At 36.7% G+C, this 20,328-nt stretch overlaps 1 protein-coding gene across 1 annotated transcript in view; it reads right to left on the minus strand.

Moving 5' to 3' along the window:
- The window catches only part of Nyap2 (neuronal tyrosine-phosphorylated phosphoinositide-3-kinase adaptor 2), a 273,570-nt gene that overhangs the window by 249,190 nt on the left and 4,052 nt on the right, over window positions 1–20,328 (minus strand). The window contains exon 3 of the mRNA XM_013519763.1: window positions 15,605–15,841. Within this exon, the coding sequence (XP_013375217.1) occupies window positions 15,605–15,841 (237 nt within the window). The remainder of the gene's footprint in view (window positions 1–15,604; window positions 15,842–20,328) is intronic.

Raw genomic sequence — 20,328 nt, forward strand, 5'->3', positions numbered from 1 at the left:
GTCCCTAGAATTTATTCTCAACAAAGTATCTATTTATTTTTTTCTTTATTTGGGTGATTTCCACTATAATGAATTTAACCTGAGTTTATAATTTAGTCTCTCTGTCTCTATTTCTGTCTCTCTGTCTTTCTCACACACACTCAAATAAAAACATGCACACCAATATACCCACATAATTGCACTTTCTTATAAGCCCGCCATCAAATTGAAAATCAGACCTTTCTATTAAACAGATATCAAATTAGTATAGTGTCATTATTTTAAAAAGAGAATTGTCTTTGAAATTATCTTCATTAAAGTGTCTGCTAGAATCTATTTTAATAAAGCCCCTGTGGTTGTGAAAGAATTTAAAAGCAAATCTGAAAACCAAAACATTGCTGTCTTGATTATTCTCTATACAACAGGTAGCTTCTATCCTATTTAGGGTAAAATATGTGCATATTAAATGTATTATATAGATCTCTTAGAAAAGTCCATTTTTAAACAGAAACTTGACAATAGAAACTCCTCTTTAATTTTCTCCTTCACGTTGTTTCTTATTCCAAGTGTGTCAAGAATTTAATTGTAGCATGAAATTAACCAGTTATAAAATACTGTACTTGTGCCCTTGCCTTCTAAAGCAGAATGCACTAAATAATTTGCTTAATGGTCTCTAACATGAGACCTCAATTTAATAACCAAAGTGCCTTCACTCGTTGGATGAATTCCTAGTGAGAAATGCTCTCTGCGTAATTCATCAAAACATTAATGGATCAAACGCACACACGCACAGACACACATGCATACACAGAGTCCCAACTCACAAATACTAAAATATGAATAAAAATTCTCCTCTAGCAAGCTGACGAGTTTCCAACAACCCCATCGGATAGGTGCTACCTGCAAGCTGTGTTAGAGATAGGTCTGACTGTGTCACAGGGCACGGTCACTCCGTATACATGAACTTGCCAGGGACCTGTATGTTTCTGTCTCCTTTTTACAAAAGCTCTGTCTCTAAAAACTAGATTTCTATACTTGAGGTTGTCAATCACCTTGTTTCTAGAAAAATCTATAATAATTAAGAAGAGACAATTTAGATATACAACTTTTAGTATAATGATAATTGTCTGTTTTTTAACTCCATAAAATTGCAAGCAGTTTGTAAACTTACTAGTCAAAGACTAGACAGAAAAAGGGAAAAAGCTCTGGCTTTTCAGTAACCTATAATTTCTTCTCTTTCCTCTCTTCCTTTTCACTTTCAAATTTATTTCCACTTAATGCTTTGGTTTATTGAGGTCTAAGAAAACAAACTCGCAGAAGGTACTACAATAAATATAAAATGAGGTAAACAAAACATGGAAACAGAAAAATTGTAATTTGCAGGAAGTGTAGGTTCTTAGGTTGACTTTGTGAAAGCCAACTCTGGACAGGTCAATATTAGTAATCGCTTTGTCTGTCAATGTGTTTATTGTATATGTACAGCAAATAGTTAAGTGGAAGGATTTGAAAAATGATAGCAGCACATAACTTTTAAACTCCAGTTCTCAAAACCTAATGTTTAAAAATCTTTAAATATTTATGTCAATTTTAAGCCGTGTAAGGTGGAAGACTCTACCTACAGCAGCACTAATGAGTGTGCTCTATTATATGTTTATTTCCTTTGCCTGGAGATGACAACTGGTGTTTGACTAACATAAATTGAGACTGGCTCAAATTTAAAGAAAGCATGAATCTGGGATATTTGATTAATTTGAAATGCTTACACTGAAAAAGAAGAACAACTTGGTAAAATCTTTAATTTTAATAACTTCATTGCTCCTGCTAATATTTTTAATACAAAATAACATTTTCTTACTTCAGTTTTTTTCAATCTATCTTCATGAATTTGCAAAAGGTGAAGCATGTGCTCTTCTGAGACAAAATGCACACATTAATGTAAACAAAACAAAAAAACGCTAATTTTGAGAAATCCTGGCCTAATCTGAACTGCACGGAATTGGATTTCATCCAGTATCCTAAAACCAGGGTTATGCACACCAGGAGTAAAATGTCTCCAAATCTTCACCTTAGAAAATTTCACAAAGAATATATTATCATCAGTGAAAAAGCTTTCATTATCAATGTAGCCAGAGGGTGAGGTTTTTATTAACTAAACTGCCCATTCAAGGAATTAAAACTAGTGAATGTATCTACTAAACATGCTTTAAAATTTTTTACTATGTATTTTTATTAGTACATGTTTGCAATACATAATAATTACATATACTTTTTTTTCAGTCAGAATACACTGCATCTGTATTAGCAGCTAACAAATGCTGTTATTTGCATATGGAGTTAGTTTTATTGCATCAGGTTGATCATTATGAGCCTGTTCACTAAAGCAGAGTATTATGTGTCTCTGCATGTGACATAACATGCAAGTATTATTAAAGGTCATCATTAAAGCATAAACGTGCATCCATCGTCTAGGAGAGCATCAGGCTGCGATCTGAGGGATGAGGATCTGTCTGTTCCATCCCATGGTCACAGAGGATGCTGCATTGTGTTTCCAGGTTATCATTTCTATAATAGTTCGCACTCGCCTTCACCCTGAATCAAACTTCTCATTCAGCTCTGGGGTGAGAGAGGTCATTCCGTTTTCATGTTAACTAAATTACAGTCTGTCTCAAGCCAGGATTGCCAATTGTGTTGCATTAAAGATAGAGGTTCTTTCCTAACAGCAACTTACACGAGGAATGGTGTTGATACCTTTAAGGGGACGTCTTCTTAGAATTCTAAGACACATTGAAATGGAAAGACTTACACAGATAGGGTCACTGCATTAACAACAAATCCACAAGCAGCCTTCCTTCCTAAAACCCAATACTATTCTAATCTTTCATTCTCCCACTTTAATGCAATCATTCATATAACTGCACTGGCTTCATGTTTCCACCTCATTTCAAAATGCTTCCTTCCATACACAGTATCTCCTTGGAGACTTTTAATCTTGTAAGAAGTGACAGAATACTTTCCTTTTGACTATAGCTTCAAAAGCAGGTGCTTTTATTTTCAGGCCACATGTGAAACCGATAGACTTCTTTTAAAAAATCATGTGGTATCGATTCAAGCCAGAGTCTCAAAAAGCCATAGTGTATTGAGTCTTTGCAATGTATCTGTTTATAATAATGAGTGCTCCTGGCAGCCAGTCACTGGGAAAAATATTAGTCATGGTGCCCATCATAAAATAGAATCGTTCATGGTGAGAAAACAGACTCAGGTTCTATAATTAAAATATTCATGGAAGTCTATGGCTACTGCTTCCCCTTCTTTTTTATTCTCCTTGTCTTGCATCCCAGTGTTTCCCTTTGGTGGATATCAGTCCCTATTCTGCAGTGATTCTCTCTTCTGAATTTTTGAGCTCCCTATTGACTACACTTTTCTGGCTGTATTTTTAGCTGATACTTTTGGCAATGGAGTTTAGTTGGATTACTCTCTGCCAGTTTATTTTTGGTAGATCTGTTGACAGGATCGTTTTCCGTTGCTTCTCTCTCCAGTTATCTATCTTTTTTTTTAAACTTCTGTTGTTCATTCAGACAGATACGACTCTTTTCCTACACCTATTTAGTCCACTCTAACTCTGTGAAAAGCGATCGTCATGAATCGAGAAATTCAGCATGGCAGGTGTTATTGGCATTGTGATTTGAGTGGCAGCCTACCAACACTTAGAGAACAATTTATCCACCTGAATTGGACATGACATCACTAATGCACATGGCAGATTGATTGCATGGGTGTAGTGGATATATTCTTTATTAATGAGATTCAGTATGATTTGCTAAAAAGGCTTTTACCGGGCAGTCATTTTCCCTATCCCTCTTTATCCCATGTAATCTGTTGAACTACATACGATGTTTTGAAAACATGTCCCTCTCCTCTATTTTTATTGGGAATAACTAGGCTTTTAAAATAATTGTGGGCTAGCTGAACAGAACAAACACAAAATAAAAAAAATGTGCAGATTAGAATTGAAATGGTTTATAGAATATAGAAACACCAAAGGTGAATTAAAATACTATGACATAATTAAGAAGGAGTAAAAGTAAAACAACATAGGAAAGAAGAGAGAGGAAATAATCCCAAACAGTACTTGACATCTGAAAGAACTATCTGGAAATGAATGTGTTTGTGCTAACGAGAGTTATGAAACCTCATTGGATTGCTTTCTAAATCAAGTATGCTATTTTCAGTGATCTGTTAGAAGTTGGGAATTGCTAGGGTTTGGGGATTTGCAGTAAGGTTCAGCAAAAATCAAAAGAAAAATCATAAACTGTATGTTTTGACTCCTTAGGTAAACATCCAGAGATCCAGAAGCCAATAGATAAGAGCAAATACTTTACATTGATTAGGATCTTGTTCTGAAATACTTAAAGACACACACAAATGAATTATTTTAGCTTCTAGTCTTTCTCTGAACAAATGTTCCTGCTATACAATTTCAAACCTGGTATGAGAGGAAAATAAAAAAGAAGTAATCTCTCTTCTCTAGAAAGAAGTGTGTGCATGTGCTCTTATCACTAAATGTTTCCCTGTTGTCTTTCTTCTAAATTTCTCTGCTACTGTTCATTTTTTAAAAAACACAAAATGCTATCTCTCCCCTAAATAAAATATAATAACGGTTGCTAAAAGCAACAGTGTTCCCTTAATAGTGACCTAGAAAAGAACTTGTTTGACAAGTGATTTCTAATCCTGTTTTTTTTTTTTTTTTTTTTTACTTATCTCTAAAATAAACATTATTTCAGTTATTCATTTGTAAAAGGCACCCAGGGAATTTTATAAATTACGTGTGAAATCTGACAACAAACATCTTTCAGATGAGGAATTCCCTCAGGAAAATTCCTAACAGCCCAGGTTTCTCCATGAAAGCCTCCTTCGATTTTCAAAAGAGCTGGACATGTGAATGTTAGTTACTGAATCAAGGAGTGTGAGACACAAGTTCTTTCGCCCAGGCAAAGGGAGGTAGCGACCATCACCAAGCCAGCCTCCTCTGTGTCTGCATACCCAAAGGAACATGAAACCTTTTTAGAGCACTTGCAGGGTGATCCTACAAGTTCATTGTTCTCCAGAATGGAAATCAAACCACACAGCCCTGAAAAAGTCATTTGAGATTTTAGCTCTTTCAGGAATAGTCATTTTATCTTTATGATTCATTATTTAAATCTCTAGCTATCACCTAAGTGTTGTAAGCAGTTTTACAGAAAAGACACATTTCTATTAAAATACAACAATTTAGCAGTCATATGCTAGGAGGATAAACCATTCAAGGTAATTCCCTGGAAATAGCTGGAAATTTAATAGTAAATTACACTGTAAATAATAATAATAATAATAATGTTATTAATAATGGCCACCAACTCAAACAGCTATATGTTGGCAATTCCACTGAATACCCTACAAGCTGCGTATTATATCTATTCTGTCTTTTAATAACAACAAAATAAATGCTGTTCTTCCCAATTAAAAATGAGTAAACAATGTTAAGAGTTAAAGACTTATGTATGGATTTGACTAAAACTAGGAAGTGAAGAAACAAATCCTACCTTGTATTTAAGACACAAGAATAAGAAGTTCCCCAGTACTAAACTATGACTCCCTCATAGCAGCACTGCAGATTTTATTCTTACAATGCGGTGGTAATCTACAGATTTATCAAAACATTTTGGAACAGGAAAAGTGTCTTATGTGCCTCAATTAACAAGCTAATTACTTATGTCTCAGTCAGAGTCAAAAGGTCACAAGTAAACACTACCAATGCTAATAGAATCTAGGATCAGAATATTCTTCCTTTTTGAACACTGAGTTTGTGGAGACCTCCACCTGCCTTTTATCCTGCTTCTTAAATTGCAAGACTGGAACTGTTCGTTCTGCCCTAAAGCTGCAAAGCCTCTGAGTGTGTGGATCATACAGCTCTTAGGATCAAGATCACTGGCTCCACCGACTGTACAAAAGCAAAGACCTCCAGGCGATTGCTCATTTGCTCTGGTTAATCTAGATACTTACTATCCATTTGCTATTGAATGGATATAAAGTTTCAGTTATCCAAGATGAATAAATTCTAGAGATGTGCTATAGAGCCCTGCCTCTGTCGTTAGTGATCTTGTCTTGTACATTGAAAATTTATTAAGAGGATAAACCCTTTACATTCAATGTTCTTATTACAATAACAGTGCCTTAAACTTACTAGCTGTGTATGTATTGATGCACGTAACTTTTAGATCTTTATAAAATTATTTAAAATTTCTTTAGTGTTTCATTCTTTTACTTACCAATGGTCAGAAATGAACCATATTTTAACAAATACCATTAAATCATCGGGTACCTAATAGATACCTCAAACCTAATATCCCCCAAGCCTTTCTCTCCAAACACGCTTCTGCTGTGTTCCCCTCCAAGGTCATGGAACCAACATTCTTTTCTCTTGCTTCACGCCCCACATTCAATCTCTGACCATCATGTGCTGAAGCTACCTGGGACGTGTTAGAGGTGGTGTCGGCACCCTTGCCCTTGTTTTCTCAGCCTGCCCACTGCTGGGCCTTGTCTCTGCTCTCCCTGCTCCACACAGCAGCCAGGGTGACCCTGCTTTCAATTACAGGAGTCGGGTAGGGTTGTTCTTCATTTCTCAGCACTTCAGTGATTTCCCAACTCGCCCTGGTTTAAAGCCAAGGTCCTGTCAGTAAGCGCCATGTTTCCCCAACATCGGCTTCCATTGCCTTGACCTGATTTCCTAACCTTCTCCACCTCGCCTGCTGTGCTGGGCCCCAGCCACCTGATGTCATCACTGCCATTCTCCCTGCACCCACCTGGGACCTCCGGTCTTGGTGCATCTTCCTCCTCCAAAGCCGATGTTCCAGACAGCGGCACAGCTTCTTCCCTCCCTCTCTTCAGCCCTTCACCCCAATGTGGTGTCCTCCATGAGGCTTTCCCGGTGACCCCCTTAAGCTGGAACTCTCTGTCTCTGCAGCTGGCCTCACTTCCCAGGTCTGTTTTCCTCATAGAACCTATCCCACTTAACTTACTCTACATTGATGTTTCATTTTTGGGCTGTCTTCCCCAGTTTCTGTCCCCACCTCCCTCACTAGATTGGGACTCCAGTGAGTGCAAGTATCTTTGCCATTTTGTCACTGCTTTATGTCTGACATGTAGTAGATGCTCAGTAAATGTATAGTAAAAAAAAAGGAAATAGCTGTACAGCACGCATAAACATCACCCTAAGAGGGAATTAAGTTCTTGGTAAGTCTCCTCTTCATTCAGTAATGAACCACTTTATTTCTTATTCAAAAATCAGAATATGCTGAGTAGCACACTTAACCCCAAATCAGACACTGAAATGCAATTTACTAATTAAAATAATGGATTTTAAATGCTGATCTTTTTATATGTAAAAAAAGTCTTTCTTCTGCATATCATTGAAAGTACTTTTCTTCCAAAACAATGACCTCCTTTCCTCTACATCCTGGAAGGCTAGTTATATTTGCATTCTAGCATGGGCATGAATATTCTGTTGTGTATTTCCATATATGCGCCTCGCTAAGAAGAACACTTAACCGGAAGCATGTGCTTTGACCAGAGATTCATTTGGGGAGGGCTTGATTTGTCCCTATCAATTCATGATTAAAATTAATTTCAGTAACCCACGCATTTATAATGAAGATTTTTCTTCAGGCTACATTAAGGTGCAACAGGAGCAGTGGAAGGATGTTATTAGCATGCTCAGGCTACACTCTGCCAGTTCTCTCTGTCACATTACACATGTTCTCCAGGAGACACTGCATTTTGAAGGGTTAAAAAGAAAACTCCACTGACTCATTGCCTGGCTTCGTAATAATTTCTTTTCCTTACTTGTTTCATAAAGCATTTTATAAAGGCAGTTTTTAGTTGAAAGACTGAGAATAGCCACAGCCTGCAATAACCTAAACAGCATAAGAAATAGCCCTAAACAGAAGATGACTGCCAACCAATCCATAATCATCTATATATATTTAACACTACTCTCAAAGGAAAATTACCTTAAATTTTCCAACGGGTTTCTTTTCAATCACTCCATTGTCACAGGGCTATGCATTCGGAAGATCCCCTCTTCCCCTCGATGTCCTTTGTACTGGGAGAGCTCAGTCCTTGAGCTGCCTGCCTGGCCTATATGTGGCTCTGTTCTGAAAAGCTCCCCCTCTTGCCAACATCTGTCTGCTTATTTCAGATACAGAACAGACACTGAGCTTCTTGAAACGTAAAGGCAGTGCTCGTCCAGGATATAATCAAAGTAGAAACAACCAAGGGTGTGAAGCGCTCTGGAAAAGGTAGGTCTGGGGAGCCTGGAGGACAGTTACCCTAACAGCAGCCTTCAGGGCCCCAGCATGTAGCTCTAATCTGTCCTGGCGGGGGACTGAATGAGAGAGAACTGCAATCACTGCTATTTTGAATATAAGCATATCATCCATGGGATACTGATGGATTCTGAAGTTTGCATTCATTCATCTCAGAATAGTCGGTGACCCTTATTAAAAACAATAGGCCAGCAAGCCAAACACTGCTTGATTTGCATAAGGTGCCTTTAGATATATGTTCAAAATATTAACTTTCCTTGCTAGCACAGGAAAAAAACCCAGAGAACTTGCTTAATAAATTAATTCATTTAGAATCAGCAGTGTAGCTGTTGCTTTGGGCTCAATAAAGAGGAAGCGGTGAGGGATGGCCAAGGTGAGGTACTGAATATTCTCTTTTAATCATTCTGTTCTGCGAATTACAAACCTCCTCATGTATTTGATATTATAACCAAAATTGCTCCCAGCTCTGAGTATCACGTTGAGCTTTGAGAAAGATAATCCGGATGCACTATTTTAACATAAAAACAAGCAAAGCAGTTTGTGGTCCTCTGCAATGATTAATAGAAAAGTGATTCAAATTAATCACAAACACAAGAGGAAGCAGAAATTAGAGAGGGTTATTAAGATACTGTCTGCTGTTTAATCTCGCCCCTTATCAACACATTAACCTTGTTTTCCCTGCCTGAGCACTAAGTCCTACAGCAAAATTAGGTCAGAAATTCACATCAGATCAGATCAGTGAATTCATGGCAGCCAGACTCTGATGTCCTGCACTTTTGAGCTTACTTCTAGGTAGTAATGCTGAGGGCTTTTTTCCCTAAGCTTTTCCAAGCATATGTCCTTTCTAGATGTAGAGCGTTTGTAGACTACCTGGAAGCATTTCTATGCAAGCTGAGGCTAGCTCTAGAATACACCTAGTAGTTGACCATTGTGTTTCTAAATTTTTGTTCCTTTAACCGTCTTCACCCTTGCAATGGAGCTTCAACTCTGCTTCTGATATACACAGAGGGTGTTTCTTTTTTCCACATAGCTTTTGGGAAAACAGGTCCAATGAGATTAGATTTTTGAGCCCAACGGAACTATTCATGCTTCACTGAGTAGTCTGCCATTCACTCAAGTACATTTCATAAATGTTTCCTATTTCCCAGAAGCTCTTCTGCCACAAACCATGGGTATAATTCCAGAAACCATATGTATCTAAAAAGATTTATGGAGCTATTAATATTCAATAAATAAGAGCATTCTGTGTAATCATGTTTTTTGATGAAGAAGTCATTTCAAGATTTTCCAATTCACAACTTTGCTGCCACAAATATTTGCTGTTGTGGTAACAATGTGTTAGTGTAAGAAAAGGAACTAGTTTAATTTTTACTTTCTTTTCCCCAATAGTCCAAAGGATGAATTTTTGGGGGTCTTTGGTTCTTTGGGGGTCTTTTCACAACAGGAATTCTGGAACCCCTAAATAAGAGTACTTTCAAGTATACATACTAATTTGCAATTGCATGTATTTTGAAGGCAGCTGTAAGTAATCTAATTCCATTCCTGACTGTCACATTTAAAGAGGAAATATAACCTCATATAGATCCCTTCAGGGCATCCACAGGGAATAGAGACATTGCTAATCAGCCTAAGTAGTCCTTTGTGTCAGAACCACTTTGCTCAAATTGAGAACTGTTTTCCAGACTCACAATATTTGGGGAAATTTTACTAATGTAGCATTTGTTTCATTAGAAAAAAATCTAGCCCCTTCCTATAGTAGAAATTTTATACTAGTAACAAATTTTCTTGTTGCCTTTAATTTAAGTGATATTTCCTTTATTGCATCCAAAAACACTATGTCTAATAACAATATCAGATAGAGAGGTAACTCATTCTACAATTCAGAGAAAAAAACTGGGTGAAGGACTTAATGGCACTTAGGACCTAACGAACCTAGGACCAAAATGTGTGTGGGATGAACTTTCAATTCCACAGTTGCCTTTGGGAATACGCTTTACTTAATGACCTGAACAAGGTGTTCCCTACAAATAGCGACCTTCCAACAGAGACCTAGATTCACAGGTACAAGCAGGCACTGCCTTCCAGGTTGTTTGTGACCAGACTCTGATCTCATTGGTCACTTGCTTCTTATTGGTTGGCCCCTGAGCCAGGTCAATGGTTCAATCCAGGAACGTACTTTTTCTCACATTTGCCTTAGGTACACATGTACTTAAGCTCACAGGTTGGAAGCTATAGATGTTTGTTTTTTTCATATATGCTTTTTAATTAAAAATAAATCTCATTTAACCATGCCTGCACAATGCCATTAGTTTTGAAATAACAGAAAATAAAGAGCAAAATAGAAGTTAGGTACATGGGACGTAGGGAGAAATTCCAATAACCCTCCCCATATCTATTCTGTTGTTTCAAAAATATTTTGAAATGAATGTTAATTTGTTGCATTTATACCACTAGTTTCTTTTCTTCATTGCAAAGAAAGTTTTATCCTTTCATTATATTTTCTTTGGAGAGAGAATCTTTTATTGTCTGTGATTTATTCTGAGTAACATTTTGGACATTCCTTTATGATCATAATACACAGTTTATTGACCATTATTATTCTCAAATTAATCTGTTGTAAAACTTTGCTTTATTTTTTCATAGAAGACTTTTAAAAATGTTTATTAATAGCTACTGGTATTGCATTAATATAAAAAATGAGCCACTGAAATAATTTTTCATACTCCATTAATTTTTCTCCTTTAAATCCTTCTCACCAAATGTTGTAGGAAGCTGTTAAGGAAAGCACCAACAACACCATTTTTTATTTATTTAGTATTTTTCACTCAGCAGACCCTTCCAGTAAAATCCCATGTGAGAAATAGAAATGAAGGAACAAGAAAGTTAATAGTGGCAGGGGTCTCATCTGAGTGTAAAAATAAGGAATTGGGCTCAGAAAGCCTAAGTGACTTACATTCCTGGGAAAGTGATGAGGATATTCTTTTGCTAAGAGCTCAGTGTTTTAAGCTTCCCAGCTTCTGCACAAAAGGCATTTCAGCACATATGTGATCCAGAAGGTCAATCATATGAAATCCTATTTCCATTTTTTAAGCAATGCTTGGCAGTCTGCACATTTCTGAAATTGCAACTGGCATATTTCACAGAGAATTATCATCAATGCCTTTTCAAGGTCAAACATGCTTCATATTTAGATTGGGGCATTTATATTCTATATATTAACTCACAGCATATATTGAAGAAGGCATTTAGTAGACACATGAACTAATTTTAATTAATTAGATTGTTTTAATTTTTGCCATGTTGAATTCTCTTTACTTGACATAAATCATACAATTAAAAATATTAAAATATGCCTTAGGTTTAGATGTGGGTATTATGTGTTCACTGCCCTTCCTGGAACCTAAAAATGCCTGTGTGATTAGAATTTTGCTATGGGCTTTCTTCAAATATGTAAAACACACATTTCTCATTAAGAAAATTGAAGTAATTCCAAAAATGAGGAGAGAGCAAGAGATTGTTATTACTATTTTGAAATTATCAAAACTCCAGGACACTGATCATTCCATGAGTGAAATAAAAGTGAATTCGGGCAATGACATTGCTGAGATGGGCCACTTTTTGAGATAACTGTGGCAGTCATGTCACAGGACAATGAGAGGGTTTAGGCTCTTTTTCCTGTATAGCTTCTATTTGTCTGGCTTTTTTCATATTTGTCTCCCTAGCCCTTCCTCTCACTCATATCTAGAGAAGTCTATGTCCCAATGTTGTACATGAGTTTTCTTTTGAGAGAGAGATCTGAGAATCTTCAACGATTACTGAAGCTCTATTAGCATTCTGATCCCTCCAATTATATCTATATTTTAAAATGGAATTTAAGAAATTATCTGAGAGAGGGTGAGTGGCCAAAAACTGAGTTGTAGAGAGCAAGATACATATCACATCTTCCAACTCTTAGCACATGTAACAATCATGAGGACAGTAAAAAAAATGTATAAGGGACCACACTCAGGTTTGACGTATACCCCACAGCTGTCTCTCCCACACATGCCCTTGGTCAATTTTACCATTGCCACCAGATTTTCTGTCTTGCATACCTTTAAGGGGGAGTCTGGATGTGAGTGATCCTCAGTGAGGAAGGCTCATTGCTCCAGTGACCTCGCTGTGACATGCCCAGTCAGCTCATGTCACACGCCAGGCCTGCACCTTGTGTTCTCTTTCCTGCATACGATTCTCTAATGACAGCTTGGACTAAGGCTAAGATTCCTGTTGTTCATTCCATTCTGCAGCGTTAGCTTCTGAAGCTCTCGGAGGAACACGGAAAACAGGACTGTTCAGTAATTCTGCCTTCTGTTTCCATTCCTACTAATTTTTCTTAAATGGTCTTGTTTTGCTACACATTTTACTTCCATGGTTTGGCTCCTGATCTCTATCAGGCTACTGGCTTTAAAGGACCAGGTTCGCAGCCTGGGCTGGTTTCCACTCTTCCCGCTCTCATCCATGGTTCCTTCACTCACACCCTGCGGCACTTTTTCTTTTGAGATGTCCTAGCAGTCTGAGCTCCATGCAAATTCCCTCTCTTCCTGCCTAATCAAAAAAGTTCTCACAGTAAATTTGTTTCCTCCCCTAAGTCATTCTATTTTTACTATTTGTCTTTCCATTGTAATTATTTATGTCAACATCTAAATTACGCTAATATTCTCCTTTCCTAACGGGATAAAAACTGTTTTAAAATCACCATAAATTCTACAAGCTTCTCCAACTACTCCCCATATTTTTATTTTACTTTTAACCTCAGAAATCTTCGAAATAGGTGTGTGTTCTGCTTCCATTCCTTTCTTCCCATTTTCTCAGGAATTTTGTTCCCAACTCTCCAGAGAAATCGTTCTTAACAACAGCAACGGGGTCAGAGTCCATGATCCGTTCTCAGACTTCCACATATTTGAGAAAATCTCAGCAAAATCTCCCTAATCAGTTTTGGCACCTCACTTTGAGGCAGCCCCTGTTTGTGGTCCTTCTGGTCTTACCAATCACACTTGCTGGATACCTCAGTTGTTATTATTAGGTGAGTAGTTAGATACCCTGAAGAATATTTGTGGGTTCTCTGACCATCTCTCTCTCGATTTAAATCCCGGTCTTCTCTGTGTAGCCTCTCAACTATGAATCCCATGGAATATGACTTTCACTTTTAGACCTCCAGGTTTGATTTCTACTTTGTCCGATTTTTATTTAACTGTTACTTGAAAATCTCTACTTGGGTATTTAAACCCTTTACAAAATTAACCCCAAAGCTTAACTGCTGCCTCCCATCATTTACCTTAAACTTGATCCTACTTTAGTCTTTACCATTTCACTAAATGGAAACACTCTGCCCTTTGTTGCACAAACAAAATAAAAATTTAAAAACAACAGAACGAACCCTAGAATCACTGTATTTTTTTCTCTTACTCAACCTCTGTATCTCATTAATCACAAAGCCCATAACTCGGTTATTTTACACCAAGTTTACTGCAACCATTCTATTACAAACCACTATCCGCTCTCATGATTACAACATAAGAAGACGGTGATTTACTCCTGGATTTTGCTCTATCCTCAAGCTGGCTAAAGTTTTATCTTCTGCTGAGGCGTAGATGTAGAAATAAATGTCCTCAGTTTATTTATGAGGTTTTCAATTCAGTACGTGAACTGAATTGTTTTGATTTTTATACTGCATAGCATAGTTCTGGAAAATATTACTAGATTGCTAATAATCTAGGAGGAACCAACTCACAATTCACATAATTGGAATTTCTAGACCTCTTTTATTTTGTAGTGATCATTTTGCTGTATCTCCTCCTACTGTGTCCCTTGAACTTTAGATATTCTTCAAGTTGCTGCTTATATCCTTTGGGATACTTTGCAAACAACCCAAAAGCCATTTTTTCAATACCTAAGGATTTTTAGGTAGAAATTTGCTGCATGTTGTTAATGAAATACAGAAGCTAGTAGTAGAGAAATGCATAATTTGCATATCCTGCTATACCTAAGAGAATGATTCAGTAAATAATTTTATTTATATACTTATAAAAAGAATTAATCATTGAGATTTAATGCCAGTATTAGGAGACATTAGATTACAGAACTGAAGATACTTAAAAATGTCGGCCACCATTTTTGTTTTGAATTTTTAAAAATTCAGTTGCAAAACCAAAGTAAAATGTTCATATACACGCAGGAGTCTATTTTCTTACTTACTTACTTACTTTATTTGCAGAAAAAAAAGTCCTAACAGGCTATTATTTTCCACCCAATGATTGGACTAGTGCAACAATTTTAGTTTCTTTATAAATATGATTAACTCATCTAAGAGAATATTTTATTTTCCCTAATATCCCAGCATTCACAGAGTAAGCAGAAAGTATTAATGCACGATTAGATGAGAAATCTCCCATGAACTATCAGAATATCTTAACTGGTATCGTTCATTTACCCTGCTAATTGATATGAATTATTTCCTATATATTGGGCTTTCCTTTTGCTGAATAGAGTCCAGTGGAGAAGGAGGACTCCATCAAACAGAACATGGGTCTCCCTATACTACGGAAAACACCCTCAGACATCCTGAAAATACCGTAATGTTCTTTAAACCAAAATAAGTCAAGAGATGGTGTCAGTGCTCAGTACAGCTTAACCTCAATCTGGAAGGCTGCAGTTTGGGCTCATTACCTTGCACCTGGCAAATTTTGCACCATAAAGGTAATTTCATTTGAACACACCTAGGGCACTTGGTGTTAGAGATGTGATAGCCCTAAAATTCTGCAAAGTCCACCTGCCTTCTGCAGCTCACCTACATGGAATCATTGATGAGGATCGGTCACGTTCTAGGAGGAAGAGGAACTCTGTCATAAGGTAAGGGCTATGAACAAAGGCCATTAAAGGTGGGGATTTTCCTCAAATTTAGGCTATCGACATGATTATGTGCTCTCTTGTGCTTGCACCAAAAGGTTGTTGAGCACAAGCTCTTATTCAGAAGAAACTGATTTCTTTCCCCAGTTCATCTGTATTTCCCTATGCAGAACACAGTGAATAACTTTTGTCACCTAGGAGGAAGATCCTGCCAGCAGGATGGACAGGTTTTGCTATAGCTGAGGTGCCCCTGTCCCCTTATCTCATCAGGCCGGGCCAACTCGGATAAGACCCTTCTTATCAGGTGACACCACAGCATCGGAGGCACCCACAGACGGCCTCACGGGCCACAATCCCGGCGCGCGTTGATTTATACTTACCGCTTTATTGCTTCTTCTTGTCTTCGGCGCTTTTCGTTCTTCTCCTTCAGATAGGCCAGGTTTGTTTCATTTCTCAAGCGATCGTTCTCTCTGGCAATGTCGGAGGCATTCTGAATAACCAGGCCATCGTACGCCTTCATCCCCATATCCTCAATGTACTGGAGGAAGTTGTCCAGAGGGTCTTCCTCGGGATTCACACTCAACATCTTGGAGAGTATCGTGTGAAAGGAACACTTCCTGCGTGAGAACACATTGTACCTTTAACCAACTAGGGATAAAAGCAAGGCGCTGGTTATTATCGCTAACAGTTTGTCACCTCGATTCTCCAGCGGTTATGGTACAATCCATTTGGGGAAAAGTTTAGTTAGAAATTACAAAGTAGTGTGACATTTGAAGAAATAGTAAATGAGGGCCCCTTAAGCATCTAACACTCCCTCAAAGAAGCAACATTAACAGGTTGAAGGTCATACGTGGTGTACTGCAGAGAGATGGGAAAGTGTAAATATTATATGTGAAGATAAGCATCTGGTTTACCTAATTAGTCAAGGTTTGTTTCTCAAAAATGTGTTCTTACACCAGCAAGATATAGCAGATCAAAGTGTCATTTATTTCTCATCATAAAGACATTTCTGTTCAATTTCAAATAAAAAGATGAGTTGGAAGAAATCTTATACGTGTTTTCTTCAAATTTTTAAATTAAGATATATAAATCTGAATGATTTACATAAAATAGAGCAACAATCATTCAAAGAGAAAGAATTTATATTTCTAATGTAATTTTCATAGGACATGATTCCTTTTGAGTCTGCGCTATTTTCCATAATGGTCTTCCATAGCAGTTCATTTTATAACCTTCTCTAAATCAAATGTTGTAGATCACCAGGAGCAACTCCATTCAGACCAGATTGGTAATTTAAGTAGTGAAAACTTATATCATCACTATACAAGGGTATAAAAACTAAGTCAAAGAAAAAATTACCGAGAAATCAAAACAAAGCAAAATTGAAAACAAAGATCTTTCAACCAGTACATACTATTTTCATCTATAAAATATTAGTGATAACCTGCTGCTGTGATGATTGAAAGAAATGTAGGTGAAAAGATTTAGAATAGAGATCAACAAGAATATGCACTTAAAATTAGTTAATGTCATAATAGAACTATGAGAGAAAGAGTGTCAGCAATAGTAGTATTTAGTGAATAGTTTTGAATCTTGAATCGACACCAGGACCTTGCACTTGCCAGGCAGATGCTGTACTGCTGAGCTACTTTCACAGCCCCAGCAATAGTAATATCAATTGAATGCATGTGCATGGATGGATGGATGGATGTATAAACAAGCAGGCTATGAAAATCTTCATGTCTTGAAAAGGAGGTTTCCAAGTAATTTCAGCAAAGGCTTAGCAAAATTGTGCTTTAATCAATTGAAGAAATAGAAACAAGGTTAAATTAATTACATAAAAATAAATTTTATTCTTTTAGGTTAATAAGGCTTACGCAAACTGGTATAACTGAGTAAGATGTTAAAACAAAACCAATTACCAAGGAGAAAAAGTTGTCTTGTTAAAGTTATAAATTACCTTACATCTTTTTTTTTTTTTTTTTTTTGGTTTTTTTCCAGTACCAGGAATCGAACTCACGACCTCGCACTTGCCAGGCAGGCACTGTGCTGCTGAGCTAAATCCCCAGCCCCTACCTTACATCTTTTACTTTCTTCCCAAGTCTTTTAAGCATATTTTGAATGTATGAGTCTACTCAATTTAAAAACTCCGCACTTCCATTTTTTTTCTATTAAAAATCAACATCTTTCTCTTTTTAAAACTATAATCATACCGCAAAATCTAGACTGTAGCTACGGACATTTTACTTCTCATTGGAGTTTATCAGCCTTTCAGCTGCCAGTCAATTTATATTTGATTTTAAAAATTTCTTCCTCTGTCAAAGAATACACTAGATGCAAATAAAGCCTAGATAAAGTCATTTGTTGATTTAAAATTTTGTTATGCTAAATTTGTATTATGTTTCGTTTGTTTTTAAGCCCTAGTGGGTTAGAGATGAAATGATCTTTTAATTCCAACTATCTAGTATAATGGGATTGTATTTTAATATCAGTCCATTGGATCAGATGCTGAAGTGCTTTACACACAGAGGTGAAATTACTGCTGCAAATAATTGCAATTTAGGGGAGGGAGATACAAGGAAATATTCCTCAGACAGGTCCAACATGACGATTATGAGAAATTCACATCTATCTAGGGCTTCAGTACTAGAAGTGCCTGGATAAGAACAACTCAGCATAACTTTATGGCCATTATTTTTGCTGAAGTTAAGCAAGTCAAGCCAGTGTTACAAGGGTGCTAGAAATGATGCCTCAGGCTGGAGATGATCACTCCCACTCTGCTCTCTAGCAAACCCATATATTTCCCATTTTCATGAGGCTTTATTATCCAAAGACTTTAATTTTTCTCTGAAGTTTCCTCCCAATCCAACTGGCATCAATAATTGTATACAGTTTATATATTCTATGTATTAACAAGGTTACTTGTTAACCCATGAACATTAGTAACCTTTATAGGTGGTCCTTCAAATGTTCTGGCTTTTAAATTATTTTTGTTGTCCCAAAATATTAAATAACATTAATACAAACTATTTATACTAAAGGCAGTCATATATGATTTTTAATGGAAATGAAAATTTTTGAAATGACAATCTGCCACAAAATCTACTAAAATTCAACACTTTGAAAACAGGATTTAATTGTATATAAATGCTCGTGTCATCTGATTCTAGAGAAGTAATTAATTCTATGAACATTCATTTCTTTCAAGTATTAACTGAGCAACTATTTTGAATTAGACATTAATGAAGTCAGAGTGCTGTACTTCTACATGTCTGCATTGCAGTATACGTGAATGATAATTAATTGTATTAAGTGCGATTAGGCCACTGATTCAGATGAACTTCGTTAGTTGGTCAGACATGTTTTATTTTTGCCATGTTTAAGAATAAACAAGGAACATTTTGCAACAGTTGTACGCAGTCCTGGAAAATGGGCTAAACAGCATGCATCGTGACATGTACCTATAATCCTGGGCCTTCAGGAGGCGGAGACAAGAGGATGGTCAGTTCAAGGGCAGGCTGGGCTACATAAAAAATTGACTAAGCGCTGGTCAATGTCTAACCATTACATTTTTCCAGTGTCTCCTCTTCACAGAGAAGCTAATTTGTGATGTAGGAGAGGCTGTGAGGCAGCCTTGATGGACGTGAATGAAAAGTTTTGCAGTGTGATTCCAAACTGAGGAGATTCTGAATCTATGGTGTTGTGTAAATTAATTAGCATGGGTAAGCTCTGTCTTTAACACTGAGATAACAGTGGTTGGAAAAGATTCATGTTCTAAGGGTTCAGTCAGAAGATGCATGTGTAAGTGTTCAATTATATGATCATAATTATCAGTAACTAACATTACTATTTGATATTTTGCCTAATTCTTAATTGCACACAAGGTTACATTGGATAAGAATATAACTCCCTGACCACTATAATTTTACTTTGAAACACAGATAATACGGATATTTGAGTAGAGCAACTTCCTTAGTCACACATGTATCAATGAACAAAATAGGAATTAACACCCTTCTTCACCAATCAAATGCTTCTTGACCTATCACTTACCTATTGTTTCTATTGTCTACATCTAGAAAATACGGGAAGCAAGAACTACGGACCATGGAGTTTATCCTATCTCTTAAACCCCTGGACTCTGCCCTTCTAAGCAAATGGGATTTCTCAGGTAACTGAACCTTACTCACTAAAGAAAATTGAAGCTCATGTTATCTTCCTTTTTATAACTGCTACCCTTTGATGTAATGAAAATAAACAAGTAAGACCATAAATCTGTTTGCCTTTCAGAAATGTATATTTACAACTAAAAGGTATTGAATAAAACCTGTTCTATACCATCAGAGACTTAGCAGTAGTTTGAAATTTGATTATTAAATCTAGCTAATCTTGCCCCTTTCATGGCATCTGTATGCAAGTATATTACAAAGGCTCAACTTTAGTACCAGTTGCTCAGGTGGCAGTTTAGAAGACCATGTTTGTTAAGAGGCAAATGAGATCTGTTTCTCAAGACAGCACATCTAGATGTATCGATAAATAAGGATCTACCTTACTACACCTCTAATTAGAGCACAAGATAGTCATACCAGAGTGGGTGACATTTGGGCTGTCTTTGGGTTGAAGCAGTGAATGTCTGCAGCCAGGTTTGCTCAAAACATATTAGAGATGTTAGACCCACCCACCTGCTCTAGTGGAGGAATGGCTAAATACTTGTACAGTATCGGGTCTTTATTTTAAAGGCAGAAATATTTTCTTCAAATGTAAAGTACCAATCCAAATAATTCAGTAGTGTGTATGTATTTCTTGGAATTTATGGCCAACATTTATAGTTCATGACAGGGAATCTTTCTAGAAAACCACCTAAAAAATTAAGTCAGAATCCCTGTACATTCTACATATAACTTCATATCTTCACTTTATATCTTTTCCCCACAGCTGTATTCTGCGTTCACAAGAGACTTCTTCTGTTTGATGTTTAATGTACTGTGTATAGAATTGGAGAATGGTGAACAAGCACATAAAAGCTACAGAGACAGGCTTAAATACAGATGGTGACTATTTGTTTAGCTTTATTCGCTTCTATTGCTTTGTTACTTATACTGTG

Source organism: Chinchilla lanigera, unplaced genomic scaffold, assembly GCF_000276665.1.
Source record: "Chinchilla lanigera isolate Chin_1 unplaced genomic scaffold, ChiLan1.0 scaffold00052, whole genome shotgun sequence".
Lineage (NCBI taxonomy): Eukaryota > Metazoa > Chordata > Mammalia > Rodentia > Chinchillidae > Chinchilla > Chinchilla lanigera.